Raw genomic sequence first — 18,480 nt, forward strand, 5'->3', positions numbered from 1 at the left:
TTTTCGTATCACTCTTCGTATCATTTTATTCAGATATCAATATTTAGTGTAAAATTCTGTTTTTGGCAATTTTGGCAAAGTTGTTGTGATAATGCGTGGTTCTGAAAACTTTGTGCTCTAAAGGCGTTCAAATCAGGGGTGGGTCTTTATCAGAATATGGAGAGGGGAGGGCTGTAGGAGCGGGCAATCAGCCTTGTCAGCACTTCATTTCACTACTTGTAGGCCCTTCTATTTCAAAGTCTTGGATCCGCCACTGATGCATACGTCAACACTAACCACGTTTCATGCATGTGTTTAAAAAACTTCAGGACAATAACTCGAAATTTATTGTCACGCAAACAAATTAATTTCTATAAATATCGTAATAAATATACAAAGCAAGTAATATATACTGTACTTAAATCCTTTTAGAAAGAATTTAGCCAAATAAAAAAGAAAAGATGTATTACGGTCTTTTGTGTGTGCATCATCAACACGAATGGAAGTAGAAGTGTGTACAATATGATAGTTGGCAAATCGTAATAAAGTCATTGTAAAATATTTTATTGCAAACTTGGTAGCAGGCTTGGTAGCAAAGAAATGGCAGCATAACTAAAACAATATCAAGTAATGATGAGTGACCATTGATATTTGGTACTTAGTGAAGATAATAATCGGTGGCATATGCTAGTAGAATTAGTTTTGTGATAATTACGACTGAGAGAAAGTTAATGCAGTACTTTAAAAAAAATGGAATAAAGTTACCTATATATATAACAAAAATGAAGTTTTGGACTGTTACATTTTAGAATCAACAGTAAGACATTTTGAAATACAAAACGTTTTTAATTTAAAAGTTATGCTCATACTTTTTTTAAGGTAGACCTAGTCTATAATTACATAAAGTAGTAGGTTTACAGAAAATTCGAAAATTGTTCATTTAAATAGAGAAGAATTCAATTTAATATTGCAAGAATTAAGAGGCCCCTTTCGTAACAATGGAACAGTCTAGTTGTAATTATTTGCATTTTGATTAGAAAATATAATATGAATATTTATCCGGTCATTGTTATATGATAGTAAGTAGTAAATCAGAAAGATTAGGCTTAATACATTTTAGAAGTCGTCCACCATATACAATACAATTGTATATTTTATAAATCAAAGATCTTTTTGTATAAATTAATATGGGTGTTCTTATTCAAGAAAGCAACCCGCCAAGCGTGACACAAGGAACGACCACCGCCGCCGCTGTTCATACATCATCGGCTGCTGAAGAGAAAGCTTTGGAAATGGATGGAAAAGGTGTTGTAAAGGTTTCAAGAGAAACATGGGGTAGGAAGGCACAGTTTGTTCTGTCATGTGTTGGTTATGCTGTTGGTCTAGGCAATGTTTGGAGGTTTCCTTACCTTTGTTATAAAAGTGGTGGAGGTAAGATTAAATTTGTATTTTATTGTTTTCATCGAGCGCGTGTGTTGTGTGTGTGTCCAACGTTGTCGTAGTCAGGCTTGACCGACTGAGTGCAATAATGTACTATACTAGAGTATAGTACACTATTCTACCATGGAGGTATTGATTCTACTATAAACTACTACTACTACTACTACTACTACTACTACTACTACTACTACTACTACCATGGAGGTATCTTTTTTATACCTCCATGCTACTACCAAAGAACTTAAATTACAGTTCTTTGCTACTACTCTAGGCCTATTGTCAGTTACCTCTTGCAGGACCCTCTTGCATTACATGAATGAAGCTTTTTTATGTATATCAAGGCCGTAACGATGGGTTAAAAACAGACGAGGCAAAGATGCTATAAATATAATTATTAATATAAAATACAATATATAATTATATATATAAAAATTAAAGATGTATTGTCCCCCAAAAACATGAAAAATGAAGATTAATTAAATCAGACTTTGAATATGTTATTTTGTAGTTTTTAATAAAGTTATAATCACTTCCGTAGAAAAAAAAATTTAAAAAAATAATGTTTTCACTTTATAAAATGACAAAATGGTTAAATTCAACCAAAAACACATTGGGCTGGCAACCAATTTGACAATTTTTTGCTTTAAATTACAAATTTTTCAGGTAAATACATTTTTTTCCGATCCAATTTTTGGTCAAAGTGGATAGCTATTATGTTACATTAAAATGGCATATTCTACAAAAATTTTATGAATTATTTTTTCAGGGGGATAATACATCTTTAAATAAGTAAATAAACAAATGTAATGCCACTGATCACCAACTGGGCCCTCTGGGAGACCAGTCTTTGACTGAAGAGGTTACCCAGTATAAATATATATTTCAATCAATCAATCAATATTTATTTAATTCTTGTTTGATGCACCATAGAAATATTATAGTGAACAATATGGGTGCACACGTTGTTTGTATCCCTTTATTCAGGCATGAAATTAAAAGTATACAATCATTCTTATTGTTCATAAATGTTCAAACTTTCTTCAACACAACTCCTCTGATGACTTTATTTTATTTATTCCACATTTATTTAGTCATCAATTACATCATAATTGCAATACAACTGATAACAAGGATTTTTGTAGGACCCTTTTACATAAGAACAATATAAGTAAATAAAACAGTCATTTCCCATAAACAAAGGTGTTGTTAATCAGCATATAGTGATAAAAAGTATTTTTTGACCTGTTTTTTATACATATATTTTGTTTCTTTGAAATAACCGGCTTATTACCACCATTACAAGTGAATTCTTTCCACAATTTTGGTCCAGATATGTGTATAAACTGTTGACTGCAAGTTAGTCTTGTGAAGGGAATTTCGAATTCAGTTTCTGTTCTGAGGTTATGAGTAGGCCTAATACTGTCACGGTAATTAAATATGATATGGTAAGCACTCAACTTGAATCAATAGGGCTGTCAAAATTAGGAATATGAAGCCACAATTATATTAATATTATCGATTCACCTTACATTTGTAATCAGTATATGGACATAACAATACACATACACCTTAGGTAAACATCAGTAAGTAATATACTTAAGTGCTTTCACATTCACTGTGATCGTGGATAAAATGGTCAAAGTTTACTCATGGTCAGAAGTTGAAAGATACAATCAGTGGATATGGGTTTTTCATTGCATTTCCTTATTCGGATAGTACATCCATATACCAAATATAGACAAACAAGAAGAGAACAACTTTCAGCATTTTCCACAAAAAAAAAAACTATTATTAAAATATTATTGTTAGTAGATCTTGAATTATTCACATATTAGAAGATACAATTAATGATTAATTTCCATTCTGATCGAACAGAAGGCACACCAGAGTGAAAGGTGGGTGGGGGAACTTTTTATAGTTTGAACGAACTCGCTTTTTACTGTGTGCCCTTTACAAAAAGAATAAATTAATAGTCCTAATTAAATAGAGTTTGTACATTGAAGTGATAGAATATATTTAATCAATATTCATTTTATGATTGCCTGCGTCATCAACAAAATTCGCTGAGTCATCATGACATGACAATGTTTTATGTTTGTATGATGTGTTTTCATAGTTTTAATTTGCAGAGATATTTAAATAGTAGTGTTTTTATGTTGGAAAATAGTGTTTAATACTAATAGTCTGAAACAGTTGTCGGTAGTCATACAATGCAGTTTAATAATAAATACTGGTTCAGGTTTAACCATCTACATAGAGAGACATCTGGTAGCCATTGTATAATAATATATTTTTAATTAAATTTCAGTATAATATTACCGGGCGGTTTAGAATTTATTTTCTGTGCCTGTTGTTTTTATATACTGTAATGTGACATTTATATATCTCTATCTCATAAAGATCATAGCGCTATGGACTTAGATGTAATTGTTACACCTTTTCAACAACATTCTTCTCCCCTAAGGGTCCCATCGTGGCACCGATTACGGCGTCATTATGTCTGTCCATGACACTGGCTTAGTATGTGTGTGAACTAGTACACCGTGGTAACCCCTCCTCGAAAGATGGACTAGGTTCTTTAAAGGGCACATGTGCTAGATGTGTACACTGGACCTACGGTTTATAGTCCTTATCCGAGAAGACCCAGAACTATGGAGCGAGTGAGCCTCAAACCTTTGCCGATGTTATGGCTACGTAGTTTAATTCGGTTCCGCTGTCTTAACCACTCGGCCACTCTCTCACTCGTGCAGAATGAAAAAGCTAAAACATGAAATTCTTAATGCTCGAATAAAGTGCCTCCTAATCGATATTAAAAATGGTGAAAGAAAATATTACATTACAAATAAACACTGCAATGGTAGGCTAGGCCCAGCCAAAAAAACCCTTTCTTTGTGAGAGAGAGTTCCTCCGTTTTAAAGGAGCGAATCAGTATAAATAAAAAAAATTATAAGCAAATATTAATAACTAATTGTATTTTTATTCACTTGTACAGGTGCGTTCCTCATTCCATACTTCATTATGCTTTTTTTCACGGGGATACCTCTTCTTCTAATGGAGCTAGCCGTGGGCCAATACACCAGGAATGGGCCGGTGGAGGCCATCAAGATGTTGGCGCCTATACTTCAAGGTACTGTACAGCTATAATGATTTTATATGGTAATAGGAAAGGAAGGAATGGCCGGCCAGTGGTCGATCCAGAATTTTGAAATAGGGTCTAAAAATTGTATATTTAAAAGTAGCAAACATAACTTGTTAGATAGATAGAACTTTTAATGTTTTATCTTATGCATTGTTATTTATAAAAGGTAGAGATGAACAAATCTATTTAAAAAACAATGAGGAAGATGTTGAAATGTATATCTCTCATGCTTAATTAATGACCCCATGGGGTCGTTAGCATGCTCACTTAACAGTTTTAAGTTCCTGGTTTCAAATCCTGTCTATGTAGCTTTACGAAAAAGGAAAAGAAAATTACATTTATACTTAAAAAAGAAATGGCTTATGCTATTGTATACTGTACAAGCTTGATTAGATAAATTTTCCACCATACACAAATGTACTATAACATTTCAAGGTAGTTTCCCTCAGGGGTGGATTGCTATAAAGCGGTCTATAAACGGTGTTAGTGCTTAGCCTGCATTAATTTGTGACGTAGCAAGTAGTTATGATAGACCATTTCTATTTATTATTTATTTATTCTTTCTTTTGACTGGATTGCATTTTGAGTAATGCAGTACTGCTTTTCAAAATGGTCCAGTTACAAGTTTAAAAGTAAAGAAAACACATATAAAAATACAGAAAGATAAAAGCATAGTAGTAGGCCTAATTTGAAAGATATATACAGAACAGTTAAAAACTAATTTTCTTTTGTATAAAAGACATATATACATACATACAAACAAAGAGAAAAGAAAAAATATGCTGGATCACTTAGATGACATTAGAGTTGATATATTTTTGAATTTATAAATATTTTCCCCAGTTACTTTTGTTCTAGTTTCAGTTGGTAAAAGATTCCATTCTTGACCATTTCTATATCACAGTCTAACCTGTAAAGCAGACTTTAAGCCTACTCGAAGGAGTTTTAAAGCAGTCTAAAAGCTCTCTTTTTGTCAACATGATGTTGCTTATACATATTTTTTATCATGAAAGACAACACGTTGAATGAGTTTTGCGTGTTAAGTCAAATAATAATGTATGTACTGTTATGATTATGAATTGAGAAAGTGTGATAAACATTACCTTATTTGGTATTGTACTTGTAAAGTGTGCCCTCAATTTGTTACTGTACGCGGTCTTAGCTAAGACTTCCCAAAGACTTTGTTTTATGTAAAGAATCTTGTATATGTTTGTCTTCGTGAACAGGATTGCCACCTTTAAGAAGGATTGTTAATGAATTCGCTTATGGTTATCCTTGGCAATTTTCCTAAATATATAATTTTTAAAAAAGACTGTTTTATAGCAATGGTCTATTACAGGGTGGCTTTAGTAATTAAGACAATCTTGTATCTGATAAAGCCAGCTTTAATCGCGGAGTTAAGACCGTCAGTTAAGACTGTTTTATAACAAACCACTCCAGATAATTATCCAAAATGTTAATTTGCAGGGACTGGCGTTGCTACAGTTGCGATTACCTTTCTTTTAACCACATATTACAATGTTATTATGGCATGGGCGCTCTTCTATCTGGTGGCGTCCTTCAACGCGGAGCTGCCTTGGGATTCTTGTGACAATGATTGGAATACAGATAACTGTGTTTCTCTCAAGAATTATGAAAAGTATAATACAACCAATGATTCGGTGTCGTCAACTGAGGAGTATTTCAAGTAAGTATCATTGATGAATTTTATATATTTTTTTTAAATTTTTTATTTTTGTGTCTTTAGGCAAGGATTACCAATAGTAAATCAATCACTGTCCTATCAGATAGTAATCCCCCTTTATACAGGGGCTATTTTGGGAACCTGTTCACCGGGGTTACCCCCTACTCGTCTCGATTGATGAACTGGGTTCTTTAAAAGTGCACATGGGTTATAACTGTGTACACTGGACCTACGGTTTATAATCCTCATACTGAGAAATTGAATCGGCTAACTTTGAAGTTGGACAAGTTCTGGACACAGCACAATGTTTTTCTCTGTTTCTTTCAGTTAGCATATTCAATGAAATCTCTCATGTGTGTTGTGCTATTCATTACAGTTCAATCCTAAAGCTCTATCTACACTATCATTATCAAGCTGAATGTGACAACAAAAATGCGATGTGCCCATACAAGGACATGATGATGTCATATCACTACCATATATTTGGGCATATCACACTTTTTTTTGTCAAACTAGTTTGATAAGTGTAGACAGAGCTTTATTCTCTTCAACTTTTGTGATGGGTAGTCGGCTGTCATCTGGACCTATTATACAGTATACAAAGAATAAAAACCGCATCAAGCAATTCATAGAGCTCCTCTCTGATTAGCTGTTTTTCCTTTCTTTCTGTTCAGTCGTCGAGTGCTCAATATCACAGGAGGCATTGACGATTTTGGAGAAATGCGATGGGAGATATTTGGTTTTTTGGTGTTAGCTTGGATTTTGGTTTATTTATGCTTACACAAAGGGGTTAAGTCTTCTGGCAAGGTAAAATGGTTTTCCTTTTAATACATTTACAAAGAAAAAGTAAATCCTTGATATATTCACAAAATGTTAAATGTCAAAATATAAATTTGTGCTGTGTAAGCAGTTTAACATGACTATGTTATTCCTCAAAAGTGTCAAATTGTCTGGTAATGTATCTTAATTTATCTTTAATTTGCAAGTTAAACAAAAAATATGTTACAGTAATTTTTGTTTAACTTGCATTACACTGAATATTAAAAGTTTTGCCTCAATGCTTTTTTATAGCTATAGGCTATTGCTATAAATTTATATAGCTACAGGTTATACTGCAGCTATATTTTTTAGCTATAGGTTATAGCTGTGAATACCCAATATGGTACTTTTGCTTAAATAAACTCTTGATTTCTTGCCAGCACCAGGAAGTATTTAAATGCGGCTGAATGAATGTGTATTTTGAAATAAGGCAATGCAAATAAAAGTGGGACAAGGTCACACACACAAAAAAAGAAAATAAACATGACTAGTCTGTTTTTAATAGTGTGTGTATACATTATTATTATTATTGTTATTGTTTATTATTATTATGTATATGTTTTAGGTTGTTTACGTAACTGCTACATTCCCGTACATGGTTTTAGCGATTCTCGTAGGAGTGGGCGCGTCACTAGAAGGCGCAGGACAGGGACTTAAATTTTTTATTGAGCCGGATTGGGATCTGTTAATGGAGGCAGAGGTTAGTATATTGTACCACTTTTGTGATGATGAATAAGATTACAGCATGAATTGTTAGTTGTGGCTACTTATTGTTAGATTTAATTTCATTTTTTGTTTATTGTTAATGCATTATGTTTTTTTTTTCAGCTTCCTTATTCAAATATGCTCAATTATGACCTTTGCCCTTTCCCAAAATAAATTTTCAGTAACATTTTTTTTCAAAATATAGGTTTGGGTAGCTGCTGCTGCTCAAAACTTTAATTCAATTGGTATCGCATTCGGCTCGATGATTGCCCTCTCTAGTTACAACGAGTTTCATAGTAACACGCTTGTCAGGTGATTTCTTTTAATTTACATATTTTTTGTGAGAAAATATTTCCAAAAATATATCAATATGTGTGTTATTTTTATGTGATTTTAAAAAATGTATTATAAGCATATTTGTTTTGTTGGGTTGATTCATTCTTCACAATCTAATAAATACTTTTTTTGCATAAGGTCAATTACAATGTAATTTAAAATAAATGTTTTATTTTATTTCATGTTTTCAACAAATTCTTCTTTACCAAGGAAGTGATTATTCACAGCATAATTATCTGTTTATTTTAATTTGGTTCAAAGAAGAAAAAATAATTAATTAGTTTAATGCATGTTATTTTGTTTTATTTAATTACATTATAATAATAATAATAATAATTTTTTGGAAAATCATTGGATTAATATCAACTAAACTCTGCTTCTACGTAATAGTTTTTTTACAGTGTAGTACATAATTAAATTTCAACCCTTCAAATTTCTTGGCAGACGACAAGGTATGTCATAATCTCTACTATGTTGATTGACAGACATTGTTTTGTTTTGATCCTGTTGTTTATCAATTTCCTTGTTCTTAAAAACATGTTTTTTTATTTATAAAATGTGTAAACTAACCGATTTATAGGTAGTCAGTATCTAAGCATGTACTTAATGGTAAAGATGTCAATGTTGGGTTCTTATATAATAATATTTTAACGCAAAGAAATCTGACAAATAACTGGACATCTTAGGGTTTGAATGTTATACAGATATTGCCTGCTACGCTCTTCTGGGAAATATAATTCCCAAGAGGATACCAAATTTTTTAAACTAATCCAGCGATGTAATCAGGCGATGCAATCTGGTGGACGTCAGACAGAAATAACTTCCGTATAGAGAATTATAATGTTTTGGATCGTTGACGACTAGTCATGTGACGCAATTTTCGATATCATTAACATTCCTGTATTGACCATGTATCATTTACCATGGGGTCATTCTTATCATTAACATACAGGAAAATCTTTATCACTTGTAAGCTATCTTGTAATCAGTGGAGGCTAGGCGAGCCAGAAATAAATGTTTACAATTTTGAAATCATTTTCAACCTTGTTCAAATAGAACAATTTTGTAAACATAATGTAAATCTCATTAATGCTGGAAAACCTTCAATCAAAAGTACAACATGCATCTAAAATGTGATTTAATTTCAATGAGGAAATCTCATCTTGGATCTAAAAGAGGCGAGGTTTGATGAGAAAAATTATAGAGAGCAATACGCTAGTGGAAGGAGTTTGTTAAGGCAAATTTACTCTAGGATGATAACGATCGACAATAAATTGATAAGCATGCACTTTTCTTGCAAAAAACAAAAGAAATTGGAAAGGTTTTCGTTCTATAACTATAGAATAACCATTTATGCTATGATTTTGCTAAAAATAATATTTTTTTAAATCCAATTTAAATGACGTCATTATTAATAAAAACAATAAAATCGTCACGATATTATTGCTCTTACTAATCATGACATCATTTGATTGGACGTGTGAAAATATCATTTTAATCAAAGAAAGCATAGATGGTTGTCCTATAAATAGTTCTAGGATGAAAACTTTTTATATTTCTTTTGTTTTATGTATGAAAAATGCATATTTATCGTTGATCGTTATTGTCCTAGTGTCAATGGGCCTTTAGCTTGCCTGTCGTGTCTATGCTTTATTGACACTGCCGTTGAAGTTCAAGACAAATTAGTTTTATTTCATTTCCTGATGTTATGCTATCATATATTTACCATATTTCAATGATGCATGATATAATTTTTCTATGAACCCAAATATCTTTTTTATATTCTGCATGAAAAAAACATTTTTTAAATGTTTCCAATTATATAATAGCATGGTTTGAATGTTATATAACTAGTCTTATACCACAATAAACTACAGTAGAACCCCTATTTGGGGGGCACCTTTAGACCCAACAAAGTGTCCTCTTATTAGGAGAGTTCTCTAAATATGGATTGGTCTTGTTTGTTACTGCATATTCCCTTTGTTTTAAACAGGAAAGTATCCGCTAATATTGATTCCCACTGAATAGATATAGGGTTGGCCGTAGTGTTAAAACATTTATTTCCCCTGTTTTATTTATGGTGAAAATAGGGGTGTGCTATAAATAGGAATGTCCCAAGTGTATATGAGTGAATTTAATCTTCAAAATGCAGATGTTGTATAAAACCGTTTGTATTATTAAAAGCCAAGCTTTGTCTTGTAATGCTTGGCTACGTACCAGGATTTAGTTCAAATACTACCTGATGCCAGAGTATTGCATCTTGTGTATATGTTGTGCTACATTTTGGAAAGAATATTGAGTATAGCTCTGTCTACACTATCAAACCAGTTTGACAAACAAATATGGTAGTGATATACGCAAATATGGTAGTGATATACCCAAATATGGTAGTGATATACCATAGAGATATAATATATCTATGGATATATTGTACCCAAATATAGTAGTGGTATGACATCATCATGTCCATTGGGTACATCACATATTTTTGTGTCGCATTTGAAAAGAATAGTGAGTAAAGCTCTGTCTACACTATCAAACCAGTTTGAAAAACAAATATGGTAGTGATATACCCAAATATGGTAGTGATATACCCAAATATGGTAGTGATATACCCAAATATGGTAGTGATATACCCAACTATATTGTCACATAAAGTTTGATTGTTTAGTACTGTAGATAATTGTTATTAGAGAGTAACAACTGATTAATATACTTTACAAATATCTAAAATATTGTCTGTGAGAAATATTAATCCAGAAAATGTGTTTTTTTTTTACTAAATATTCATATTCAACTGATGCTTGGTTTGCATGCTTGAGAAAAAAAATAATAAAGTTTATCATGCATGTCAAATTCAACAATAACATAATTCATTACTTCTTGTTTAAGAGGCTATTCCGTCTAAATCTGCTCCAATTTTTCAAATGAATGATTTCAAAAGCAAAATTATTATTCCGTCTAAATCTGCTTCATTTCATTTTTTTTCTCAAATGAATGATTTCAAAAGCAAAATTATACTCAGAACAAAGCACACACGTTCCTTTCTTTTTCTTCCTTACAGTATTTCTATCTTATAATCATATTAAATAGAAAATCAATATTAAGGTAAATTACAGTAGAATAATAAGGGGACACTTTTGGTCCATTTAATAACAGTTCTACTTTAAGGGTTGTATAAGTATTTAAGTATTATTGCCTTTTGTTTTGTGGGAAAGTGTCCTGTTATATAAGGGTGTCCCAATGAAGGATATACTGAAAGAAAACTACAGCGTGTCTCATTGTAACAAGAACACACCCACACAAAACATCATAAATACTATTGCAATCGTTTTAAATGTAACGCTATCACTCAAAGCTTTTTATCAATAAAGGCAAAGTTGGAATGTAGATCCATTCTATAGCCATGAGATTGACTTTCTTTATAAGTTGTTCCATGTATGGATGGCTGAGGAATGCTATAGACCACACCCAGTACCACACCCAGTACCATCTTGATTTCTATAATTGTTTCAACCTTTTCCCCAGGCTATCATTTCAAATGTGTAACAATAGAGTATATTACTTCAATAATTTTCATTATTCGCAATAATAGTACTATAAAAACTGTAAAATAAAGCATTAATTTTAAACTTTATTTACATAAACAAGGAGTAACCTAATCATTTTTGTTTAAACTTTAACAAGAACTAATTATACCCTCCTTTTTTTGTTTTATGTTCATTTCTTATTTTAAACGATTTTCTTTTGATTTTTACGGCCATTTATTTTTAATCTTGTTTTTTGTTCATAATCATAGCTTTATCTCATTAGGGAGGTTTCGCAACCTTACGAATACGATAACGAAAACGGATACACATTTGTGAAACTTTTGAGCTGATCCCCATTTCATATTCGTAAAGCGTATTCGTGTTGACGAATATCACCAGTCATATTCGTAACTACAAAACGAGTATAGTTTTTGATCTATTTTGCACATTTTGCATTTGAATCAGGAATGATTCATGATTATAATATAATTATAGATTTATTGAAAGTAATTTACTAAAGTAATTTACTAAAATGCCAGGTCAATTTTGATAAATAGCAGTTTTTAAAGTCCTCACTCGCTTTGATGTTACGCTAGGCCTAGGTAGCCAAGCACCAAGCAACACACCTGCGCTTCGCTCAAATTTACCGCAGTCATATTTTGGACGGCGCCCTCAATATTTCGTTGCCATACGAAACAGGTTTTTACTGGCTTACGAAAACGAATACGTGTGCGTGACGTATCCGTTTTCGTTATCGTATTCGTAAGATTGCGAAACCTCTCTATTATCTCCCATTAACCCATTGGCTATATTGAATTGAATTTATTACCACTGTGAATGGCTTAGTTTGTAGCTCCATGTTTGAACTAAATAATAATAATAATAATAATAGTCAGTTCTTATATAGCGCATATAAGCAGGCTCTCAATGCGCTTTACATCAAAAATAAAAGCAGGAAATGTTAAATTAATGAAAAGCTTGTTGGAAAAGGAAAGTCTTGAGTTGAGTCTTAAATGAGTTAAGGGAAGTGCACTGTCTGATTCACACTAATGTATGTAATAATAATAATAATAATACTAATAATAATAATAATTATTCGGTCATCAATGTAAAAATAACCAGGAATGAGAATTAGGCTAAAGCCCAAACAGATTCTGCACTCACTCCATACAATACAAACAGTTATAATAAAACCATATACAAGAAAAATACAAATAAACTATACATAACATGAAATATAGTGTTAGTAATGATTAATTGTGTTTGTTTTTACAGAGATACAATGCTGATATCGGGCATCAATGCTTTTACAAGTCTCTTTGCCTCGTGCGCAATCTTCTCGGTGATAGGTCATCTAGCGTTTATTCAAAACGAGGATGTTGATAACGTTGTCGCGAGTGGTAAGTAATCTTTATTTGTTATTAAAAGCCATTCAAATGCCTTTTGTTTGTTTCACTGGTGACCTTAAGTGACATTTTGTCCTATAAAGGCATCCTTCCAAGTTATATTATTTCATTTTAATCTCAAAGTTTTGATCTTGTTTTACTTTGTATATTATGAAAAATAAATGAAATGAATGAAAAAAAAGTGACATACAGACCATTTTGACACATATATTTTGGGTTATATATCTGTATACCAAATTGGGTTGTATCTAAATCTTATCATGGGAATAAGTTTGCATTCCTGAGTTTCCTGACTGATGAAATCTTCACAAAGCCAAAAATGCTTATCCTAAAGATTATATTACATAGGTATAGAAACTATTTTTAACTTGCTATGTTAATTAAAAGTCAAGTTATAAGCCAAAATACGTTTAAAATGGTGGCCATCTTGGATTTCAACATGGCGGCTGAAATAGAATATTTGCAACTTCAATAACAATATAGTTGGAATCTTCACTATCACAAACATAGGCATAGACACCATTTTTAACTTGCTACGTCACTTAAAAGTCAAGTTATAAGCCAAAATAAGTCTGAAATGGCGGCCATTTTGTTTTTCACATTTTAAGGGTGAAGATCTAAAAATTGAGCCGGGTAAACAGCAAATTTGAATTCAGCACCCCAAAATTACCCTAAAACACATGTTTATTCGCTTTTAACACGAAATGCCTACAGCATTTCATTTTTCTCAAATCTGGACTAGTCTATATAGAAAATGGGATACATATTTACAAATTGACCTTATAATATAAAATGGTTTCCTTTTGTTTATATTTCGTCTAGGCCCAGGACTTGTGTTTGCTGTGTATCCAGCAGCATTTTCTGCCATGCCTGTGCCTCAGTTATGGTCCGTCTTGTTCTTTATAATGCTTATCTGTTTAGGCATAGACAGCCAGGTAATAATTACCATTTTTTGTATGTAATGTATGTGAAACTACTTTTTAAGAAACCTATATTTATTTATTTATTTCGGTATATATACAAAAAGCAGCAGCATTTACATAAAAACTTTATAAAAAGTGCACAGAAACATCAAAACATTAACATAGAAAAATATCAATACATTAAGTAGTAATAATGTATACAAAAAACGTTCAAACACGAAATAGTCATACAAAAACAAAGGGTAAATCAACCACGGCAAAAAAGTGATTAAAATTCATATATACTGTATACAGATTCTTGTCATAGTTTTTCCACTGGGAGTGTCTCCCATTGGTGTGGCCAAAAGGAGTGGTTATTATATTGTATTTCAATTTTTTTTTCTAGTTTGCAATGGTTGAAGTTGTCATAACAACTCTTATGGACGGGTTTCCCAAACTGAAACCTTTGTATTTTAACCGTAAGGAGGTCCTTGTCTTGTACATTTGTCTGTTCACCTTTGCCTGTGGTATTCCATGCACTTTTCAGGTTTGTAGTCTCTTTCTTATTCAATATCACACAATTGAAATTGTGTACTGGCCAATACTTTCACTTTGGTGTGGTTTTTACTTATTATGCTCATATAGAGAACCCACACTCTTAAAGATATATTGTCCCCCTAAAAAAATATTTTTTTTTATTTTTTTGTTGAATATGTTATTTTAATGTCACATAATAGTTATTCACTCTCACAAAAAATTGGGTCTGAAAAAAATGTATTTACCTGAGAAAAATGTAATTTAAAGCAAAAAATGGTCAAATTGTCTGGAAGACAATGAGTTTTGGGTAATTTAACTGTTTATTTTGTCTGTTTATAGGTGAAATATTTTTTCCCCCCGTTTTTTTTCTTATGGAAGTGAACAACTTCATTAAAACTGCAAAATGGCCTATTCAAAGTCCGATTTTAAAAATCTTTATTTTTCATGATTTTGGTGGACAATACATCTTTAAGCTCTGTCTACATTATCAAACTAGTTTGACAATAAGAGTGTGATGTTATATCTATAAATATGGTAGTGATATGCCCAAATATGGTAGTGATATGACATCATCATGTCCATATATGGGCACATCACATTTTTTTGTCACATAAAGTTTGATAGTGTAGACAGTGCTTAAACCAAGTTTCATCATATGAGAAATCTTCATACTAGGCCAAAGACAGAACATTCCAATACCACTTAATAAAAGTGGTGAAACGTGGTTCCCACTAGGACGCAGCGCAAAAGCGTAAACACAACTCAAGTGATTTGACCAATCACAAGCAATGGATTACCAAACTGTAGGCTTGTTATTGGCCAACTCGCTTGCTTTGTGCTTACTTCCTAGTGTGAACCAATATGTAATACTGTAAATGTTAATTATTTCAGGGTGGCATGTACTACTTTCAAATCATTGACTGGTATGTAGCTGTTGTCTCTATCTTCTTTATTGCTATAGCAGAAGTCATTGCTGTCTGTTGGCTCTATGGTAAATATTTTATTTCACACATCAGTGTAATGTATATATCTTGACATTTTACATATTCTCTCTATTGATTTTTATAAGATTGACTTCTCCACCAGTTTGTGTGTTAAGCTCTGTCTACACTATCAAACTAGTTTGACAAAAAAAGTGTGATGTGCCCAAATATGGTAGTGATATGACATCATGTCCATATCTGGACACATCACATTTTGTCACATAAAGTTTGATAGTGTAGACAAAGTTTTATACTGTATGTAGAGATTGACTCAATTGGATTTGCCAATTGGACTGGTCAAGGACAATTCGATTGCCCATTTGGACTGGTCAATTGGACTGGTCAAAAGTGGCTGGAGTTAGCATTTCAGTTTCTTTTTCCTTTTGTAGGTGCTACAAGACTAAGAAGGAATGTTGAGGAAATGACCACATCTACTCCAAACATCTACTTTGTATCCTGCTGGCTTGTCATTTCTCCTATTCTCATATTTGTAAGTATTAAGCTCTGTCTACACTATCAAAGTAGAAAAAAAAGTGTGATGTGCACAAATATGGTAGTGATATGCCCAAATATGGTAGTGATATGACATCAACATTTTTTTGTTACATCGAGTTTAATAATGTAGACAGGAGTTTATTTTATTATTTACATTTATTATAAATAATAATAATAATAACAGAAATTGATATAGAGTCAAATTAAAAAATGTATCAAAGGTGCAGTGTGAGAATAAAGCAAGGTCAAATTCTGAAAAAGGTTTTTAAGTTGACTTTCTAGTAGATTTGGTGAATTACGAACAGAAATGGTAACAAGTTCCAAATAAGACGGACGGTAAAAAGCATGTTGACTATATGTTTTGGTTTTGTGCTCCTTTTTGACACCACTTTTAAAGGAACACTTTCACATGAAACAAATGAGGGAAATATGAGTTTTATATATATTTTTTTTTTTATTCTACTGTATATTGAATGCTATATGAGATTGGTTTATAAATCCTAAACAGTTTAAATTGAATTTACTGATGATTGTTACATTCTGGCTCTCTAGGCTATCTTTGTGTTCAGCTTTATACAGTATGAAGTAGTGACCTATGATGACTATGTCTACCCTGACTGGGCTGAGTTCCTAGGCTGGTTCATAGCTTTGCTTTCAATGGTTTGGATACCCATTGGTATTGTCTATGCGTTTGTAACCGCAGAGGGTTCATTTACGGAAGTAAGAACAACATTTGTGGATTTTTTTTTTTTTCGAATTTTTCAATTAGTTTTCTTCTAGCAGAATGTAAAATACTGTCTTAGAACTATTAAGCTTAATTTATATTTATGCTTTACTTGGAATATTGCAAAAGTTGATTTTAATTTCATTAATATCGAATAAACACAGTTACAGGATTTCCAAAAGCTATCAAAGTTACATTTCTAACTTGTATAATAAATAATTTAAGCAGTAATTTCGCACTTCCAACATCTACATTATGACCTAATAACATTTTACTTTACTTGCAGCGTTTATTTCTCATCTGCAAATCACCGATCTCGGAGGCGACTTACGGATATCAATTCCAGGATGATTCAGCAACGTATCGCCGCGCATATTTCGACAGAGGAAGCCGGGAAGATATTTTCATGGATCACTACAAAAAACATGAAATTTAGAATGTTAAACTATTTTTGTATATAGATCAACTGTTTACTATTGATGAAAAAAAAGGGTTTTTTTCTTTTTATCGTAACAAATTGTCTATTATAGACTAAATTAATGGTTTCGAACTAATCAATGGTTTCAGACCAATAAATGATTTCGAACCAATCAATGGTTTCGAACTAATCAATGGTTTCAAACTAATCAATGGTTTTCGAACCAATCAATGGTTTCGAACCAATCAGTGGTTTCGAACCAGTCAGAGGTTTCGAACCAGTCAGAGGTTGCAAACCAATCAATGGTTTCGAACTAATCAATGGTTTCGAACCAATCAATGGTTTCGAACTAATCAGTGGTTTCAAACCAATCAATGGTTTCGAACTAATCAATGGTTTAAGACCAATCAGTGGTTTCAAACTAATCAATGGTTTAACAGGATCAAAGTATAGATTTAATTAAGAGATAATCTGTAGATCTGTATGTGTATATAAACTAAACCCAACACTATGTTGGGTGGCCTCTAAATTCCAAGTGTGTCGTTATTATACTATTAACATAGAGTTATAAAATTATATCTAATTTTATAACTCTATGCTATAAATCATACTTTTTAATTTGAAAAAGAACCCCTTCAAAACATGTACTTCATAAATTAAAAAAATATATATTTATATTTATCCAATCATCCGACAGTACTGTTTCAATTAGATATACGATCATTAATATTCATTATGGCTTGAAAGCCATTTGGTTTTTAACAACAGTGCATTATTGTGGCAGGACATTTTTTTTTTCATTTTCGGTAAGCTCAGCATTTTTGTTCATTGTGTACAATAGGACCAATTTAAAATTTTAGCTCAAACTACTACTACAGTTTGGTTTAAGAATATTGGCGATAGTCTTTGAAATAAAAAATGATGATGCTAATGAGATATATGTATATATATGTTTCAATTTTTATTCCTTTAAAATAGTTTTTGTACCATTATGTAGTCTTAAAATTCAGAATTGCATTGAATGTAGAGGACAGTTGTTTCTGATATTATTTATCCCCTGAACTGATTTTATCTCTTTTATATCAGAGGCACAGTTTCAATGTGTATGGATATCATAAGTAGTGTGCTCCACATTTTAATTGTTGTGTAGTGTATCATTCATTTAAAACTTTAAGCTGGAGGGTTTACTAATAGGTTTGATATAATCAGATATGCCTATCAAAAACTCTTTATTAAATAAAGATCGAGATAATGAATTGTAAAGTCTTGTGCCTCACTTATGTCGATGTATTATGATATATAATTGTCGAAGTTTGATATAAATTAAAAAAAAAAAAAAATTTGTTTTGTACCATTCTGTTGCCTCGGAATACGCAAGGCCAA

General features: G+C 31.8%; 1 protein-coding gene across 3 annotated transcripts; it reads left to right on the forward strand.

Moving 5' to 3' along the window:
• Positions 1-1,101: 1,101 nt before the first annotated feature.
• On the forward strand, positions 1,102-17,442 carry LOC144835769 (sodium- and chloride-dependent GABA transporter ine-like). 3 transcript variants are annotated; one of them, XR_013611104.1, is made up of 14 exons: positions 1,102-1,410; positions 4,412-4,546; positions 6,026-6,245; positions 6,917-7,049; positions 7,627-7,761; positions 7,972-8,078; positions 12,908-13,032; positions 13,861-13,973; positions 14,347-14,487; positions 15,369-15,468; positions 15,850-15,950; positions 16,508-16,675; positions 16,966-17,311; positions 17,367-17,442. XR_013611104.1 is itself a non-coding variant. In XM_078690854.1 (13 exons), exons 1-13 carry the CDS (start codon positions 1,167-1,169, stop codon positions 17,113-17,115), a joined length of 1,872 nt encoding a protein of 623 aa, XP_078546980.1. In that variant the 5' UTR covers positions 1,102-1,166; the 3' UTR covers positions 17,116-17,442. The 3 variants fall into 3 exon arrangements, 1 of the variants encoding a protein (XP_078546980.1); XR_013611105.1 differs by having other exon boundaries at positions 16,966-17,293; XM_078690854.1 differs by having other exon boundaries at positions 16,966-17,442.
• Positions 17,443-18,480: the final 1,038 nt, after the last annotated feature.

The sequence above is a fragment of the Antedon bifida genome, chromosome 2 (genome assembly GCF_963402885.1).
Source record: "Antedon bifida chromosome 2, ecAntBifi1.1, whole genome shotgun sequence".
Lineage (NCBI taxonomy): Eukaryota > Metazoa > Echinodermata > Crinoidea > Comatulida > Antedonidae > Antedon > Antedon bifida.